Here is a 20,531-nt window from a genome sequence, read left to right on the forward strand (position 1 = left end):
TGCAAGCAATAAGAAAATTCCAGTTGTAATGCTCCAGTTTAATTCTCACACCACTGAAAAGAAGAGTGCTACAGAATTTACAGCCCTTGGTGTTGAGAGACTGTTAAAAGTAAACACATCTCCAGGACCTGATGGACCCCTATCGTATTATATACAGAATTTGTAGCACAGTGTTTTCCACTAATTTTTAACTATACTATACCATAAATCCATTGAACAACAAACTTCAGCCAATAGTTTGAAGAGAGCATGAGTCAGACTTACCTACAAGGAGGAGATGTAGCAACCATAGTCACACTTGATGTTACATTTGTTTAGCCCATAAATATTTGTATTGATTTTCTGATACATTTCAGGTACTTGTCGTCTTGAGGACATACAACAGATTGTTCTTAGTACAAATCATAAATGCAAACTTCTACAGTCACATTAGCAAAAGTGATCTACAAAACTACCATCCAATGTCTTTAAAATCTATTTGTTGTAACACCTTAGAGGAAATTCAGAATTCAAACTTAACAGAATGACCTTCTCCAGGTCAACCAGCAGAAATATCAGTCACGTAAAACCCAATTCAGATTCTTCTTATGTGGCATCCTGAATGCTATGGATGAAGACAGTCATGGAGATATATGTATGGAAGTCAGGCAGATAAAACATTTCTTATCTTTTGAAAAGCATTTGACTCAGTACCACACCAATGCTTTATTAATGAAAATATTATCATATCGGATAACAAACAAAAATTGATACCAAGCTGAGGAGTTTTTCCATGAGAAAGATGCAGCATTTATCTTGAATGGAGGGGAGAGACGCAGAAATAACGTAGGTGTGCACCAGGGGAATGTACCGAGACCCTTTGGTTGTTCATGTTGTATTTTAATGACTTGGCAAACAATATTAATAGTAACAGACTTTTTACAGATGATGCAGTCATGTATAAAGAAGTAGTATCTGAAAAACGTATGCACTAAGTACAAACAAACATTGCCACAGTGCACCTTCTTCATTGTCTCGGGTTTACTAATATTTCACTTGTCACCTCCTTTTTTTTTTAAAAAAAAAAAAAAATAGACATTCAACAATTTTGAGCCCAATGTCAGTAAGAAAACACTGGAATTATTATTACAGAAAATGTAATCTTACTGGTTTTGCATTTTCTTCAGCAGCTTTTTCCTCCAAAAGGAAGCCACCACCAGTATCTATGTATCTGGTTCCTTGGACCTTGATGGTATTCTTTTCTGGTGATCCCTTTTCACTGTAAATCATAAACCATATGATGAAATATTTACACTCTCATGTTACCAGTCTGAAAAAGATAGCACTATGACCCAAGGTGCTGATACAACTTTATATGCAGCTGCCAGTGTCTACTGCTACAGTGAAAAACACAAAATCCTGTTCTCAGTACAAATGTAACAGTTATAAGCTGGTTGAAAGTAAGGGAGACTAAAGTTGTAATGTCTTCTCAAGAACAAGATCATTACAGCAGGAGCACAAGCTCAGACTGGATAAGCACATACATTTCAAAGGAACAATCACAGCATTTAGGCTTAGTGATTTAGGGAAATGACAGCAGATCTTAATTCAAATGATCATATGTAGATTCAAACTCTGGATCTCCCAAATGTGAGAGCAGTCTCTTACCGTTAACTATGCCACCTTTCTTGATAAAGGTGGAGGAAGCTAGAAACATGAACATGCTCAACAAAGATAAATGTGTGCAAATAAGTGCCTGCCTCCACAGTAACTGGTCCAGACTTTCCTTAAAACTCTCATGGTGAATTCATTTGTCTTCTTACATGACACAAAACCATGCCATTAATGATTTTACTACCTTGACCACCTGTTCTCAAAACAACTGTTAAGTTGCTGTCAACTTATTACACTGTGTTCCACAGTTCCGAGATGTAATTAATGCACTGTGGGTTACGTTCAAGGAGTGTCTACAATTGTAAAGTTTGCAATACAAACAAACTCATGCATAGAATAAAGATTTTATGAATTTTTTTTTCCACAATTGCAGAATCTTTCAGATATTAGCTGCATTAGGTATGAAGATGTTGCCCCTTGGCGACACATGAAAACTGGTGCTGGACTGATACTCTAGCCCAGACAGTCTTAATACCAATGTTGAATATGTTCATACGTTTAGGTCCTTGAAACCCTGAGGTGGGAATCCAAGTAAAGTTGGAAGCAATGGGGTGTTAGACAGTATGGCGTATGGAAGTTAGGGTCAGTTTTCAAAATGTGCTCAGATAGCCCAAATGGTTATGGCGATCACTTGTGACAATAGGGAAATCTGGGTTTGAGTCTCAGTCCAGACAAATTTTCATTTGTCACCAATAGGCAATATACCTAATGCAGTTAATTCTGGATCCGCAACAGCAAATAAATTTGATAATTTTAAAGATTGTCACCAATGTCTGTTTCTTCAGACTTGGTTAAAAATAAGAAAGCCTGGATCGTATAATCTACAAAGAACTTCAAATCACTTGTGAAGTATATGAACCAATGATGTCATTGAATTTCTAGCATGTTTCTCCTATTGTGTGTGTGAGGACATGGGTTTCACACAAACTATACTTACAATAATAGGAATGTATGGAAGAGTTTTGTAATGTGAAAGTTAGAGGTAGCCAGAGTAATGCTACTGTGCGCTATCGTAAGGATGACATAACTAAACACAAACACAATATATAATCCAAGAACTGAAACTGAGCAAGGTACCACAGTGATTCTCTCACTGGACTTGCATTCAGGAGGACAATGGTTCAAACCCCCATCCAGCCTTTCAGCTTTACGTTTTCCGCAACTTCCCTAAATCACAGCCAGGCAAATGCAGGGTCCCTTTGAAAAAGGCATAACCAATTTCCTTCTCCATCCTACTGTAATGCAAGTTCATGTTCCATGACCATGCTGTAAATAGAGTGTTAAACTCGAATCTTCCTTTCTTCTAATAACTGAATTCACAGATTGCTGCCTGAAATTATAATTACTATACAGCAGCACATACTGGCAATATGATTTGCTATTAATGAGTGCATGTTACTCTCTACAAAGTAAATGTATTGATCATTAAATAACAAGTTTTGAAACCATAGGTTAAATCTATAAGTTAAACACTAAAATTACATATTGACAGTAGGCAATGAAAACCCCGTTAAATTTAGCAAAACCTTTTTCTTAAAGAAATTTATAAAGTGTTACAGGTAAGCCACATGTGTAACTCTACATAGCCTAGTTTAGAGAGATCAGAGAAATCCATGCACTTTCAAATCTCTCTTTGTTAATTGACTTACTGGTTACTGAAATCATTAAGTTTTCACAGCCAGATGGGGCTAAGAGCTTTTTATTGCTTATCATGGTACATGAAAGCTGATAAGTGTATGGCAGACTGTTTTTAACTTCTCTGAGTGTTTGAAATTGTCAAGAAATTTTAGATCAAAAGTTGAACATGTATTCAAAGAGACCAGTGCTTTCTCACTGCTACAGTAGTGTGGGAGGATCTGGACTGAAGATAATTTTAAAGTGAATTAAAATGAAAATAAAAACTGTCTGAACTTGTGTTTCAGAAGAACATTATTTATGTTATTCTTAAATTTTAATACCATGGCATGTCCACTATCCTTGTAAAAGTGATCTACAGATGAATAAAACTACTACTACTGCTACTACTACTACTACTACTACTACTACTACTACCCAACAATCTCAGTTGCACAACATGTGCACATGCATATTTATATCACCTGTACTTACTTTTTGCTGTACGGATGAGCTGATGCCCTCGCCTTTTTCAGCAAAAGGGCTTTTTGTCGATTTCTCTCAATAGTACTTTTCTGTGCATCTGTAAGCTCAATTTGTTCATACTGCTCACTGTTAGATTCCGCTGCAATCTCAGCCTCCAAATCCAGAGCCTCATCAACTGAAAGTTCACTACCAGCTTGCATCTCTAGTTCACTACTGTCACCCAATACTTTGCAGTTTGCTGCTGTACTTGATACACTGCAAACAGTAACAATTGCAGCCTGAAAGTTTATAAAATTTTAACTGAACGCAATCCCTTTCGTACAACTGACAGTACAAAAACAAACAACCCTGACGTATTATCTGGCAGTGTTTGTTTTCTCGAATAACGTGAGTAATATAATCGAGGCAGCAGTGCTAATGTATGCTTAAAATCTCATTGCCTGAAAGAGCGACGATGTTTTATGAATTTTGCATGCGGATGGAAAGCGCGGTTGTTTGCTCAAGGACGACAAGCTCCCCTATAGGGGCACTGTCAAGGTTTATTATAGATTATGGATTATAGAATCTGGACAACATAACTTGTACGTATCTTTTGTTATACTCTTCCTTACAGGTGTTGAAATTTTAATTTTGTATGTTCATATAACTTGGTAATGATGTATTACGACTGTACATATTTTTTATTTTTGGAGCAAAAATTATTAGTTATATATTGTTAATAAGTATACGAAATTGTCTTTGGATCATTTACACTGATGCTACAAAGGCGACAGAACTTTTTGCATGACCAATTGTGATCTCTGCCTACTATACCGATTAAGGTTATTTTTTGCAGGATAAAAGCATTATACACAAACTACGAAATACCATGGCGCCATCTGTTAGCGACTTTTTAGACCAAAATTTATTTCCTCTTACGTTGGTACCACTGCGAAGAAATCCATGTGCTGCGCTCTATTCGCGACAAGTTGCTGGTATGGTTTTGAGATTAAAAAGTGTTTTGTTGTTAAAGTGTACGAAGAGTGTGTACAGTGGGACTGACACGTGAGGTAAGCAACAGACTCGAAAGTAATTTCGCGAAGTGCTATTGCAACCTTCAAAGTGTGAAAGAAGAGTGATATAGGTAGGCTGTCAATGTGCATCGATCGATCCGAGCTGCCGCTGTCAGAGAGGAACACTCCCAGAATTTTCTGAGGCGGCTTCATTACGACGCATTGTAGGGCAACCGATTCGAAGCGTATTTATCAAGAAACCGCAGGATTCCCTAATTCGAAGGAATTACTGGTCGTCCACTCAACGAAAATATTCGCATGCCAGTGTGAAAGAAGTCATAGACTCCAGGTAATAAATCAGTCCATAATGTTTCCATTTATTTTTATGCTTTTAACTTACGCGCTTGGAGATCGAAAAACAGTGCTCAAGATTGTTGGAAGGAAAAAAAGAGTTCTGAACATGTCTGCCACCAAGAAGACGTATGAAACTCAAGTTCGTCTATATTCGAGCGTGTGCTAAGTCTTCTGCACATTTCTATACTTCTTATAGCTTGATTCGGCACTTTTCTCTAGGGCAAGCATTTGTTTCTACCGTCGTTATCCGCTTATGAATGCGGATCTAAACGCGTAGAAAAAACCACACAAGAAATTCGGAAGACTGCATTGCATCTCACAAAGTTGACCATCAAGAAACACACTGTATCATGGTAACAAAAGTTTGCTCCTATGTGAAGCAGACTGTTTATTCGCATTGAATTTGCCGAATCAAGAGTTAACTGGAACCATTGTATTGCGTATATCAGATAGATCCATGAATTAATTTTCGAAAACATTGCCTTGGAAGGAATTCGGTACAGCTTTTATGTCAAGACATCCGTGTAATGTCAGCAATACGGTTGGTGGTACCTATGCGAAACTCGTAATGTGACGCGCTTTGGATGAAACCAAAATTTATCCTTTATAAGCCTACGGTAAGGCCGCGATTTGCTTGACATTTGTGAACGAGCTCCGTCGGTAAGATGATAACACCACTCGAAGGGAGGAAGTTATTGTTGCCGCCGCTGTTATAATACTTGATAAAGATATCCGCACCCTTGAATTGTTGAAGGCATGCTGCCAAATTTATATTCTTTCTGCTTAGTAATTGTGTTTCTGTCGGCCAAACAGCTAAATTTTATAAAGCACTGCGGGGTCGATATAATATGATAAATGTGCACAGCTGTGCCAGTTTTTTCATGGGTAGATTCGGCTAAATAAGAAACCTCAAGATCCAGTTTAACTTTAAAAATAGCATGGTGCTAGAGTTCTGAACCCCTCCCTGATAAAATTGCAATGACGGGGAATCAAAAAAGTTTTGTCTAATGGAAACCAGAACAAATGTTAATTATTCTAAAGATTTATCATTGGATTCAGATGATTAATTCGCAAGTAAGTTGCTCGTTGTTGCAGGCTTTTGGACTCTTGTAAGTTGAAGATCCTCAGTGTTTAATAATTGCCGTTTTTGTTCTTTGACTTAGTGTTGATTTGTTTATACAAATAAATTAAATTTCGTAATGTAGAAACTCCCCCTATTTATAGTCACTATACGAGTGATTTTGTGATGAGATTTCTTAAGGTTTTGGCTAGTTTTGTCGGTGGTATCTTGCAGTAATGCAATATTATCTGAACTGTACTTCTCGCCATTTTAGCACTAATTATGCGAACAGCTTTACAGTTCATCTGCTTCCAGTTTTTCATGCACACCTCTGGCTTCAGTAGCTGCATAAGATCATTTTTTTTTTTTAATTCATCTGTTATAATATTCGAAGAAGTAAAATCTTCCATCTTCATTATGGTGTTTCTTTCCAGTTACTTGTATTCAGATTCTTCATGCTTAATTTATTTGTCTTTAAACTCTTCACCCACTGAGATTTTAAGTCATGTAACTTGTAATCTATCCTACCTGTTTTAATATGAAATAGGGTGAACTTTTGCTTTTGTCATACAACTGATGCTAAAGAAGCAGTAACACTTAAAACCTTTGCCTCTCATGATTGCTGTTATACTCATGTCTAGAGAAGATGTACAGTTGCTTCTCATGATTTCTGCCCTACTGATGTGTAGGGAAGATGTACATGTATGTAAATAAAAGGACATCAAGCCACTGTACAAAGCTTGGTTGAGAGGGAGGTTTGTATTGTGAAATCTTGGTTTTGTATGAATGAGCTGAAGTTCAAGAGTGAACTGTACTCCTCACTTTGCAATGAAAAAGTTAGTTTACATAGATACTTTTTTCATTCAAAATTTTTGTGGCCTCCTCAAGAAACTAATAATCACACCTTTTGCTTTTCACATTATCACCACTGTCATAAGCCGGCCGAAGTGGCTGTGCGGTTAAAGGCGCTGCAGTCTGGAACCGCAAGACCGCTACGGTCGCAGGTTCGAATCCTGCCTCGGGCATGGATGTTTGTGATGTCCTTAGGTTAGTTAGGTTTAACTAGTTCTAAGTTCTAGGGGACTAATGACCTCAGCAGTTAAGTCCCATAGTGCTCAGAGCCATTTGAACCATTTTTTGAACCACTGTCATAAACACAGGTAAATCTGAAATTTCCACAGAACATAACTTATTCATAAATTCCTTTGTCGGTCAAGTAAATATGCAAATGAACTTCATAGTAAACAATTACTACATATTACAGACATTAAAGAAACTAACAAAAAATTTAAAATTGTTTTCGATTACTTCAGCTTTGTGCAATAAAAATAATTTTCATTCAAAGAAACAGAAAAGTTCTAAAAGAAAGAGCTAAGGTTAGCTTGTTTTGCTACTGGGACAAGCCATTGGTTGCTGCTGTATTCCATATCAGGGTCTGTTATTTTGAACAAAAACATTTAAATTGTGATGATATATAATCTCCTTTTTGCAGTCATAAAACTAAACAAACTGTTGAAATCCTGGAAGTACAATCAAGTTGGCTCTAATCGATATGTCTGTAAAGTTACGTAAGAAAAGGTTTTAATGGCACAACTACTGTGGCAAGAAACTTTTCTATTTCCTGTCAACCTTCCGATGACTGTCTTATTTCAACTGAAGAACAGTGGTGATGAGTGGTTGGCAATAATTTTCACTTAAAATATATCTATGTAAGGAGATTTGCTTATTGACAGTTCAGTTCTCAGTAATTTTCTTCTGTTTGTGACCATATGTAAAAAAAGTCACCTTGTTTTTGTTAATCACTCTTGTTACAACAGTTTTTGCACCTTAAAAGATTCTTAATTGTAATGACATCCTTTGTTGGGTGTCACTATGCTATCTATTATTGTGAATCATAGCAAAAGAAAATTTTCCAAATTGAAAGATAAGCTTTGTAAAGTTATAGCAACAATACAGCCTTCTGTACTAGATGAAAGAAAAATAGTTGAAGGTGGTAAGTAATGCTTAAGCCAGTAACATCCCCAGTGTCTGAGATCAAAATCAAGAGAGAGCTTCAACAGTTGTATAAATTTTAAATAAATATATTGCTAAAAAGTGGATTTTATATGGTCTGCACACTGAATTTCTGAAAGGAGTGCATGATTGTGTCTTGTGGTCTGTGAGAAAGATGAAGCTATACCGCCTGACTGGTATTTGCATCAGGGCAGGTGACATGATAGATACATCAGTTGGCAATCATCCAGTATCTTCCATCTCTCTAAGAGACAAAACCACACACTCCTGTAAACTTTTCAGAGGTATTGGCCCCAATCAAGGACCTTAGTTAAAGTTTGCCCACCACACAGCTCACGTCACAGCAAATGACTCCTGCTGGCTGCATTCTGAACGCATCCTCAGTTCCTTCAGTTTACAGGGTTGACCGAATTGGTGAAGACAGCTATCGTTGAACGTAGAGTCCGCCCCTGGTAGCTGAGTGGTCAACGCGACGGAATGTCATACCTAATGGCCCAGGTTCGATTTCCGGCTGGGTCGGAGATTTTCTCCGCTCAGGGGCTGGGTGTTGTGTTGTCCTTTTCATCATTGTTTCATCCCCATCGACACGCAAGTCGCCGAGGTGGCGTCAACTCGAAAGACTTGCACCAGGCGAACGGTCTTCCCGCCGGGAGGCCCTAGTCACACGGCATTTATATCGAACGTAGAGTGGAAGCAGGGCCCACAATTTGCAACATCATACTCAGGTTTCCCGGTTCTCTGATTTGGAGCAGAGTGCAATTTGTAAACCAGGGGCTCAGTCGGTTCGGGTACGATCTTGGATGCGCATTTCTGTACCTCTTTAGTCTGTTGGAGAATCGCTAAGTCCCCGTTAATTGGGCATTCGTGCACTGCACAAAGGAGGCGACTGCTTGGGTAGCAGAGAGAATGTGGTCTACACAGGGGTTGTTAGTTTCCCTGATCCCTTAGTCAATGATGAATTACCTGCCGTAACAGGAGAAAGATCAAACACATTACTTAATGAAAAGAACGTTCATCCTTGCAGTTAGTACGAGAAAATTTTAATGTGGTAGTTACGGTAAGGTCCCATAATTAGCCTAACTTGTTAAAAGTAATAAAGCTCGTGTACCTTTAGAAATGTAAATCTGAATGAAACTCCGTAAGTGAATAGCAGCGAATTCCTAAATTTTCCCTGGAATATGTATCACAAGAACAGACGTGGAGCACGAGTTGATGAAATTAATTTGATAAAGCATTGTAAGTAATACGTCTTAGATCTATACGTGCCGAGCATCGTTGTGAGGTATGGAAAAAGAGTAGCGCTTGTTGAATAGCAGTATTAGAAAGCTGCTACGAAAACGAAGAATTGAAGTCAAAGACTAGTCGTCTAACAAAAGTCGAACGAAGTCAAAATGAGCGTATGGAGAATAATGTGAGAAATCTTCCTGTAGATTGGATAAGGAAATTTTGACAATCCACCTAACCAAAAATTGTAAGACATTTCGGTCTTACGCAAAATCAGTAAGCAGATAGAATTCATGTTCGCCCTTTGTGAACGTACTGTCACCGAAACAGAGGACGATGGAGAGAAGGGTAAAGTCAATCAATTGAATCTGCTCAGCAGTGGACAAGCGTTTCAACTGGATGAGACCATTGATGTTTTATAGAGATTCTTTGAAATAACTTACCCCGCTTCTGTCCGTCGTTCATCTTAACGTCTCCAGAGCACGAAGCACACCTGGCAGTTGAAAAAGGCGGAGTGCAATTCCGTATTCGAGAAGAGTTATCCGGTAGATGCATTTATAGACCTACATCGCCGACGTAAAACTGAGCAACTTGGTTGGTTGGTTTTGGGAAGGAGACCAGACAGCATGGTCATCGGTCTCATCGGATTAGGGAAGGATGGGGAAGGAAGTCGGCCGTGCCCTTTCAGAGGAACCACACCGGCATTTGCCTGGAGCGATTTAGGGAAATCACGGAAAACCTAAATCAGGATGGCCGGACGCGGGATTGAACCGTCGTCCTCCCGAATGCGAGTCCAGTGTCTAACCACTGCGCCACCCCGCTCGGTGAGCAACTTGTCTCATTCTTATACATAATGATGTTTTTGGAGCTCGAAAATATCTTTTGTAAAAATTAACATGGGTTCTGCAAATAAAGAACTTGGAAAACTTGTCTCTGTCTGTTGCTCCATGAGATCCAGAGTAAAAGAAAAAAAACCGCCCATCCTGTTCATTGACTTACAAGGGCCCTAGACACAGCTCAGACTGTCGTTTAGTGAAAAAATATACGAACTTACTGAATATCGAACCTTATTTGTCGTTGGACTCAGTGCGCCCTTGCATATGAACACGTCGTTCGTAAAAGGAGCGTAATCGACTGACCTAACACTAAATTTTCAGCATTCTTCTAGAGCCTCATTTTTCGACAATTTCTATTCACTTCTTGTCTGCGGTGTTTATCGTCCACGTTTCCCTTCTAGCTTACATTCCAGACAAATACATCTAGATCATCTTCCTTCACCTAAATTTGTATTAGATACTAAAAAATTTCTCTTCGCCAGAAATGTTTCTCATGCTGTTTCCAGTCTGCATTTGATATCCTGTTTACTTCGGACAACGTCTCTAATGTTGCTACCCAAAAAAACGAAAATTATCAAGTACTTGTGGTGTCTCACTTCCTTATATAATTCCGTCAGCATCGTCTGATTTAGACTACATTCCATTATCCTTGTTTTACTTTTATTGTTGTTGATCTTATAGCCAAATCTTGCAAAATAACAGTGTCTTAATAAATGCTTTTGTATTTCTTCTCCCTGAATTATTAATTCCTTTTCCAAATTTGTTGTTGGTTTCCTTTACTTCTTGCTCAATGTACAGGTTGAATAATACTGCCTCACTGTTTTCTCGATTACTGCATCCATTTCCACTTACGTCTGCGGTCTGCTTTCTTTAAAGAATCTCACTTCCGTGTATAAAACAGCTTCCGACCTGATTACTTAAGAAATAAGTTGACGTGTTGAATATTTGACATTATGCATCTAAGCGAGAAAAAGTTTAGAAATAGTTTTTAAATATGCTTAAAGTTTGTTGGTAGTCGCAAAGTGCCTTTATTATGAAAAAATGGATGAATATAAACTTGATAATTTGCGCTCCGTTTTAAGTAAAAGCTAGTTTCTCACGTATCTAAGAGTTAGACGCCATTCTTTTACCATATCGTCGCTAAATTTAGTTTTAGCGTCAGGCCATATATGATTCTTGTCACTGAAGTTTTTCCGCGTAGACATCGTTGCTTGAACAGCCATTATGCTTTTGATAATTTTGCAAATTAGTGATATGAATTGAGTTGTAAAAATACAGAACCCTGCATACTTCGGTGTCCAACACGGGGCAAGTACCGAACAGTTAGGTAAATAGCGGAACACCTGGCTACCCTGGTGTATTCCAGTTGACATTGTCAAAAGCTTGACCATTGGACAAGAACAGTGCAACGTTTTCAATAGCGGCTCTGTAAATTAAAAAAAATTAAAAAATGTGGGTACATATTACAGAATGGCGACATGTCAGTGGCTTCTGTTATATCTAATTTTCTGTAACGTTCGCTGCTGTGCAGTATGTGGCTGAGCATACTTCGTACCATATTATCGAATTTTGCCTCATATTGCATTCTCATATTGAGCAATAGGGTGGGGAATAACTAGATATCCCTCTGTACCCGCCAACTTTTCTTTTATCCTCGTTATTTCTACGCCAGATATTTTTTTGGTGGTGGCAGTAGAAGTGTCGCGAAATCGTCTAATGCCGCTTTTAAGTTACCCAACAGGGTTTCGGGAGACCAACGTCACCTTTTGTTACAAAGATTCCCATTGTAACGATCCGTTTCAATTCCGTTTGGACTGTACCGACCTTTTACGATCCTAGCAGTGCATCACTGAATTTTCTGGATGTCTGCTGTCATGTCTATTCGATAATTCCAAATGCTGGAGCATTTGCATATTTTTTGCAATTTTGCTTTAGAAACATAACTTTTCCAGAATCCTTCCAACAAGCCTTCCATTTTCTTTCGCTAGTTCTGACTTAACCGTCTTCATATAGCTTATTATTTTAAATAATTATGTATGGCGGGTTCGAGGTATTCACCAATAATTTTGTAGTCTGATACTGTCAAGTTATTTCTCGTGCGCATTATCTTGCGTTTATTAGCGTTATATGTGCTTTCGTTCAGTATACAAAGCAGAAATTTTGACAAAGTCGCTGCTTCCCTTTACGATGATCCAGGAACGATACTTGCTGTAAGTGGCATCGTAACCAACCTGACAGTGCTGTTGACTCGATCTAATCAATCCTTTGCGTATATTGAGAACTTAAGTGCTATTCGCTTCCTGTGGGCACACTCGACATTAAAGTCGTTTCCCTCGTTAGCCGTGTCACACGTCCATTTCACTGTCAAATTATCTTTGTGCTGATTTTATAACAAATAATTTGAATATATAACAATAATTTGAAGGAACAAATTAGACTATGCGGTGAGAGTTCTTCAAATACCAAAGGCGTTCATTCAGTAGGGATTAGGGGTTCTAGCTGCTACTAATAATCCTTGGCACAGCGTTCGGATACACAGAAAGCACGATTCGCATCCATTCTCCCAGAAGCACGGGCCGTAGCTATTGCCGCATTTTTGGCTGCACTAGTCTGGCACAGAACTGACTCTAGATTAATGGCATTAAAACTGCGGCCCGAAACAAGTATTCGCGCGGCCCATGGTTCTCACCATTTTAACGGAAAAATCGCAACATCTTAGCATTGCAAGATCACAGTTTAATGTAACCGCAAGATACGCCATTGCAAATGTGAAATGCTGGTATATAATAACGGGTGTAGCTGCCAGATTGTTGAATGCAAGCTTGCAACCGTACATGTATTTTACAAGTGCCGGATGTCAGTTTACGGGACGAAGTTCCATGCCTGTTGCACGTGGTCGGTCAATACAGGGGCGGTTAATGCAGGTTGTGTTGTGGATGAAGCTGGAGTTTCCGACGACGACGCGCGGGATTAGCCGAGCGGTCTAGGGCGCTGCAGTCATGGACTGTGCGGCTGGTCCCGGCGGAGGTTAGAGACCTCCCTCGGACATGGGTGTGTGTGTGTGTGTGTGTGTGTGTGTGTGTGTGTGTGTGTGTGTGTGTGTGTGTGTGTGTGTGTGTGTGTTTGTCCTTAGGATAATTTAGGTTCAGTAGTGTGTAAGCTTAGGGACTGGTGACCTTAGCAGTTAAGTCCCATACGATTTCACACACATTTGAACATTTTGTCCGATGACGTCCCATATGTGTTCGGTTGGAGATAGATCTGCTGAACGAGCCGGCCAAGGCAGAATATCGACATTCTGTAGAGCATATTGGGTTACAACAGCAGTATGTGGATGAGAGTTAAGCTGTTGGAAAACGCGCCCTGGGATACTGTTCATGAATGGCACCAGATTTATAGATCTGCACTCAGAGTGTGAGGGATAAACACGAGAGTGATCCTGACGTCATACGAAATCGCACACCAGACCATAACCCCAATGCATGCGCCAGTCATAGGCCGAACACGTTGGCCCTCCCTCTCGATAGTGTCACGTGGGCTTCCAGAGCCCGGTCTTCTTGCGACCGTACATTCTCGTAACCACTGCTGCCAGCAGTCTTGCACAGTGGCTGTAATATCGCAGGAGGAACACCCAGCTTCTCGTAGCCCCAATACGCTATCTCGTTCTAACCCAGTGGGGTGTTGATAATGGCGTCTTTGTCGCCTTAAAGGCTTGACTAACGTCAACGCACCGCATCCAATCTCAAAGGTAACTAACGCTCACTGCTATTACAGCATGTATTTAAAACGAAACAGCAAACCTCATTAGAATCCTCATAGTGCTCTCCTAGCACCATTCTTATGCGACTGGCGCGAAATATGAACAGACATCATCTTTCAGATGTAGAAACACACTTACCAACCATCGTATGTTGTTGTTGTGGTATTCACTCCAGCGACTGATTTGGTGCAGCTCTCCATGCTACTCTATCCTGTGCAAGCTTCTTCATCCCCCAGCACCTACTGCAACCAACATCCTTCTGAATCTGCTTAGTGTATTCATCTGTTGTCTCCCTGTAAGATTTTTACCCTCCGCACTGCCCTCCAATACTAAATTGGTGATCCCTCGATGCTTCAGAACATGTCCTACCAACCGATCCCTTTTTCTAGTCAAGTTGTGCCACAAATTTCCCTTCTCCCCAATTCTATTCAATACCTCCTCATTCGTTATGTGATCTACTCATCTGATGTTCAGCATTCTTCTGTAGCACCACATTTCGAAAGCTTCTATTCTCTACTTGTCTAAACTGTTTATCGTCCACGTTTCACTTCCATACATGGCTACACTCCAAACAAATACTTTGAGAAACTACTTCCTGACATTTAAATCTGTACTCGATGTTAACAAATTTCTCTTCTTCAGAAACGCTTTCCTTGCCATTGCCAGTCAACCTTTGTAAATGTCGCACATATCCTTTTTGATGCCACGATTTTTTTTTCCGTCGGTGTAATATAACAGCCGACTCCAAAAACGTCAACTAACGTTAATATCTTCTTAAGAATGTAGTAATAAACTAAATACACACAGAGACAGTAATATTTTATGTCGCTACTGGCGGATTCGAGGACGTAAGGGGGGGGGGGGAAGCTTTATTGTTCACCTTCCAGTACTGACAACTCACGGGCGTGAGCGATTCGTACAGATCTGCTGCTGTGGTATACACTTTGACCCGTATGTAACATTGATTCGTGAATGTGCATTACAGAGATGGTCACCTCCAAATGCAGAACAAACCTTTAGCAAGCAATATGAAATTGAATCAAGGCTGTTTTAATACAACGCAATGAGTAGAAGAAAACTGACATTCAGAATATTTAGTAAACACATATGATCGTTTTATATTGCATAACACATTTAAATTTAAGTACAGTTACTGTTATTAACCAATTATCGTTCGCTAACACAGGCAACACAAAGTGTCGCAATTCTGGGTTGGCCGATGGTGGCAGCAATCTGAAACACTGAACAGCCGACACGAAGAGTTCCGAATGGCGCCTTCTTTGAACATTCAGTACTTCGTGGCTGGTAGCCAACTTACTGTGCGGCTCGAAACATGCTAATTTATGTAGGTTACCAATTAATAATAAGATCGATACATTTGCGGTCCGAAGTGCTGTCCCTCAATGTCAGTATTATTCTTGAGTAAGAAAGTTTCACGATCACTGCTGTAGATTGTCTAAATCTACAGCCATACCCCCGCACTTTACTGTACACTGCGTGGCGGAAGGTACTTCGTACCATTGCTAATCATTGCCTTTCCTGTTTCACTTGCACATGAAGCGAGGCAAAAATCAGTGCCTGAATGCCTCTGTACGCCCCTCAGCCTCCCTTATTTTGCCCGTAGGGGAAATGAACGTTCGAGACATTAGAATTATTGTGCAGTCTGTCGCAATTGCTGGTTCGCTGAACTTTGTTTCACGAAAAGTTGCAGTCTAACATTGCCGTAAAAGCTCACGGAACATTTCTATGGTGGAGGAAGCAGAAGGCACTATCAGAGTTTCTGTTTGATGCAATGAATGACCGCTTGCTTCAAATGTGGATGAATATAATTTAGTGAGGATGTATGAAAGAATCATTCCTGTAATATCAGAGTTTTAATGATATCTTGACCACCCACGTAGGTGACATTAGTCGTAATGTTGCGAAACGTTTGTGCGACCCATTATTGAGTTGTGCTACGGTGTTTTAAGTCTCCACTAGGTCTCGTTAAAGCAAGACACGGAAGCAATTCAGAGGTATGTTGCTACCTTTGAAATCGATCGATTCGATCAGTAGGCACAGTTTATCGTGTCATATATATATATATATATATATATATATATATATATATATATATATATATATTTTGCCTTTCAGATTTACTATTTATTCTGACATACAAATTATGCTAATATCGTATTCAGAGCTATCTTCGGGCACTGCAAAGAAGGGTCTGGTTACTCGAGAATCCCCAAGTGTAACACTCCAAGAAACCAGAAAAGATAAAGTAATCCCAGTTCAACCACGGGACTCACAAAAGAAGATACTGGCGGCCGGGTTGATGCTGTCTTTCTTGATTTCCAGAAGGCTTTCTAAACAGTGCCGCCTAAGAACAAAATACAGGCGCATGGAATATCAGACTAGCAGCGTAATTTGACATTAAATTTAATAGAACGCTCCATAATAATTTTAATGGAGAGAAGTCTTAAGGCGGAAGAGAGACTTCAGGTGTACCCCATGGGGAATTTACGGGACCATTACTGTACACAATGTAATCTATCTGATCAAAAGTTCCGGATACGTCTGGTAACTAGGAATTGAACACTAAATGTCAAGAGCGGCGGACCGGCCTGTATTATGGGGGCTTATTGTGTTGTCAGCAGAGACGCAGCAATACCTGAATGGGTTGGTCAGGAGGGCTCATTGTTTTCGAACGTGGACTAATCATTGGATGTCACCCGAGTGACAGATCCATCTAGGACATTTCAACACTTTTAGAGCTGCCCAAGTCAACTGTTGCTGGTGTGATTGTGAATTGCAAACCCCAAGGAACAACCACAGCTATAGCAAGACCAGCAAACCTCTTGTGCTGACGGACTACGACGAGGAATGGTGACGGTAAAAAAAAAAAAAAAAAAAAAAGCGTGAAATCAGCGGCAGGAATCACTCGTGAATTCCAAAGTGCTGCCAGTAGTGCAGCTAGCACAATGACTGTGCGTTGGGACTTAAAAAGAATTGGATTACAATGATCGACCAGTTCCGCATAAGCCACTAATTTCTGTAGTCGGTGTTAAGGGACACTTATGGTGGTGAAGAGCGACGCCACTAGACAGTGGATGGCTGAAAGACTGTCTTGGCGTGATGAGTCTCGCTCTAACCTGTGGCAATGCGATGGGAGGGTTTGGGTTTGGCAATGGCTTGGAGAACGTTACCTACCGTAGTGTGTAGTGCCGAGACTGAAGTATGGAAGAAGTTGGGTAACTACCAGGTGTACCGGTATGAAATGAGCGTTTTTTTTTTTGTGAAAATGGAACACTAATTTTGAATTGAAAAGTAAAAACATTTTATTCAAAGTACTGACCATTGCTTTCTATCCATTTTGATCACCTTTTTGGCAATTTGTGGACACCACGCCAATAGAAATGTTCGTCTTTTGAAGCAAACCAATCAGACACCCAATTTTCGACTTCTTCGTAGGAATCGAAGTGTTCCTCAGCCAATGCGTGCCCCATTAATGAAAACAAATGGTTGTCGGAAGGGGCCAAGTCTGGTGAATACGGCGGATGGGGTAGCAGCTCCCAGCCAGGTGTTTTGATTGTATCCTGACCAGTTTTGCTTCGTGTGCAGGTGCATTGTCGTGTAAAAAAATACTTTGCCATGTCTTCTGGACCATTCTGGTCTTTTTTCGATCAGTGCATAATTCAAATTGACTATTTGTTGTCTGTAGCGATTAGTATTCAGTTTCACCGAGTTTCATAAGCTCATGATACACCACACCTTTCTGATCCAACGAAACACAGAGCATTGTCTTCCTGCCGAATCGATCTGGTTTTGCATTTGCAGTCGATGTTGATGGTTGTCCCGGATTAACCCATGATTTTTCCCGTTTAGGATTCTTAAAATAAATCCATTTTTCGTCGCCAGTAACGATTCGATGCAAAATTGATTTTCTTTCATGTCTTTGAAGCAAAATTTGACAAATGGTTTTTCGGTTTTCCATCTGTCTTTCATTCAATTCATGTGGCACCCATTTTCCACACACATTTGGATCTTTCCCGTAGCTTTCAAACGTTCAGAAATTGTTTGTTGTGCAACATTTTGCATTGCTGCCATTTGCTCCTGACTCAGAGTATCATCTTCATCCAATATGGCATGCAATTCGGCGTCTTCGAACTTTTTGGTGGTCTTCCACGTTTTTAATTTCTTACATCAAAATCATTATTTCTGAACCGTTGAAATCATCTTTTGCATGTTGCTTCTGATAGAGCATGATCACCATATGCCTCGACAAGCATTCGATGCGACTCTGCAGCACTTTTTTTCAAATGAAAACAAAAAATTAATGCTTTTCGCAAATCATCACTTCCTGGTACAAAATTCGACATTAACACGATGAAAACATATGATGTTGTTTGTTCCATGACTTGATGTATACTTGTCATACTAACCAAACAAAAAAAATTAAGGCTCGTTCACAACAAATGTTCCCTATCGACACATTTGTATCTTAACGCTCATTTCATACCGGTACACCTGTTTATATGGGGGTGCTTTTCGTGATTAGGGCGTGGTCTACTTATTCTCTTTAAGAAAACGCTATTTGTGGATGGATATGAACATGTTTTCACAGCATTGTGTACTGCGTACACTACAATTCGTTGGCGATGATTGTATGAGCATGACGGTGCACCTAATGATCACAGCTGGTATGAGCGAGAGCATAAACTTTGTCTCAGACTCCAGCGTTACTATCTTCTCCGGTTTCGGCTCTTGAGGAAGAATGGGTTGCCACTCCTCCGCAGACATGGACACATTGAAAGTGTTCCCAGCAGAGTTCAAACCGTCATAAAGTCGAAGGCTGGACACACCCCGCATTATGGTCCACATTAGGAGTCGCGATTCTTCGTATAGTGTAGATATTCTAGAATTCACGGAAGACTAAAGTCCATGTTCGAAAATCGTTTTTCGCATTAGTGTTTACATGTTAGGCGTAAACGGCTTTTGCTACCCTAATGAATTACCAGTTTTCCGTGCTGAAGGAGTCACACACTGACTTCAGTGAATCATTTATTTCGATGTCGTTAGCACTACGAAGTGAAATTACCAGTATTTTTGTAAATATTTTTAATAACGGGAGAGCACGATTTTATAGTAGATGTCAGTGAAATCATAGGGAAGAGAAGACTATCAGAGAAAAAATGTTTAATAATTTCATCCTCGCCAATTTTAGAATGTGAAACTGTTATATTGGAATTGGTTCCTCTACAGTAGGTCGCTGCTGCTAAGCTGTTCAAGAAGAGTAGTACAGAGTGTTGTGGGATTTTGGAGCACGCTTTATACTCCCATATTGTTATCTTTCTGGAAACTGAAAAACACTGTAGGAATCAACTTGGACTCCGCAAGCAATTATTGTGTGAAATCCAGTTAAACCTGCTCGTGCTGGAGACCCAGAAGCTATCACACTCCAGAAGGGCGTTCGATAAAGTTTCGCACCATCACGTGATGATGATGATGATGATGATGATCAAATGTGAGCATGTTTCGGATGTGAGACCAGCTTTTTTTATGGAAGAGTTCGTAGCAAATGGAACATAGCATGCCATTCATAATGGGCTTAACCAGTAAAAGTAGCTTAAAGGTGACCACAAGTGAGTGTTAAAGGACCATTACTGTTACAGTACATGTAAATGAGAAATTGGATATATTCCGAAGCTCCATATGGGTGTCAGCGGGTGATGCTGTTTGTACAGAGGTACAACGCTAAGTAAGTGTAACGAAATGCAAGGGAGACATTCCGAAGTTCGATGCTTGATGTAGCGATTGGCAGTTGATCCTTACAATAAACAAATGTTGCGCATTGAACGTAAATAAGCGGAAAGACTCGTCATTGTATGGCGACAAGATTGAAAGTGGAATGGGTGCTTTAGACTAATTGTAGGAAAGCCAGATGTCAGACTGAGATTCATAGGAAGAAGCCTCAAGAAGTAAGAGGGGCGTTTAATGAGTAATACAACTTTTTTTTTCTCGCCAAATTTCAGATAAATTAGTGAAGAATTCGTTGTGGGTCATCGTGGAATATTCCCGCTACAGGCCCCATAGTGTCAAGATGATCCGATTGGTGGGAACGCTATACGTATCCTTCAGAATGGCGTCTGTAACGGAGGTGTGTTCTAGATAGAGAGACGTTATGGAGTTTCTTTTGGCGGAATACTGGAGCGTCGCAGATATTCATAATGTGTCTATACGGAGACCTGGCAGTGAACGAAAGCACGGTGAGTCGTTGGGCGAGGCATCTGTCGTCGTCGCAACGAGGTCGCACAAACTATCAGATCTCTCGCGTGCCGGCCGGCCTACACACCTGTGATCCTGCAGTCTTGGAAAGTGTGGAGGCTCTCATTCGATGTATCGACATGTCACGTCGCTACCCAACGCGACACACTGGTACACCAGTTGTGGCACTGAAAGCTGTGCGCCCACTGGGTTCCTCGCCGCCTTGCAGAAGACTATAGAGAGCAACGAAGGACCATCTGTGTGGAATTGCTTCCCCGTTACGAGGCTGA

At 40.1% G+C, this 20,531-nt stretch overlaps 2 protein-coding genes across 8 annotated transcripts in view; one reads left to right on the forward strand and one right to left on the reverse strand.

Annotated features, from left to right (window-relative positions):
• The window catches only part of LOC124615894 (DNA repair protein complementing XP-A cells), a 36,484-nt gene extending 31,983 nt beyond the window's left edge, over positions 1-4,501 (reverse strand). The window contains exons 1-2 of the mRNA XM_047144068.1: positions 3,763-4,501; positions 1,147-1,258 (exon numbers count right to left, since the gene is read on the reverse strand). Of these exons, the coding sequence (XP_047000024.1) occupies positions 1,147-1,258; positions 3,763-3,953 (303 nt within the window). The 5' untranslated portion in view covers positions 3,954-4,501. The remainder of the gene's footprint in view (positions 1-1,146; positions 1,259-3,762) is intronic.
• A 218-nt stretch (positions 4,502-4,719) lies between these two features.
• Positions 4,720-20,531, forward strand: part of LOC124615403 — a 494,346-nt gene continuing 478,534 nt past the window's right edge. For 4 of the 7 annotated variants that reach the window (XM_047143247.1, XM_047143248.1, XM_047143249.1 and 1 more), the window contains exon 1: positions 4,720-5,094. The gene's annotated coding sequence lies outside the window, so the exon portion shown is untranslated. The remainder of the gene's footprint in view (positions 5,095-20,531) is intronic. The other 3 variants (XM_047143252.1, XM_047143253.1, XM_047143254.1) reach the window with 1 other exon arrangement.

The sequence above is a fragment of the Schistocerca americana genome, chromosome 5, assembly GCF_021461395.2.
Source record: "Schistocerca americana isolate TAMUIC-IGC-003095 chromosome 5, iqSchAmer2.1, whole genome shotgun sequence".
Classification (NCBI taxonomy): Eukaryota; Metazoa; Arthropoda; class Insecta; order Orthoptera; family Acrididae; genus Schistocerca; species Schistocerca americana.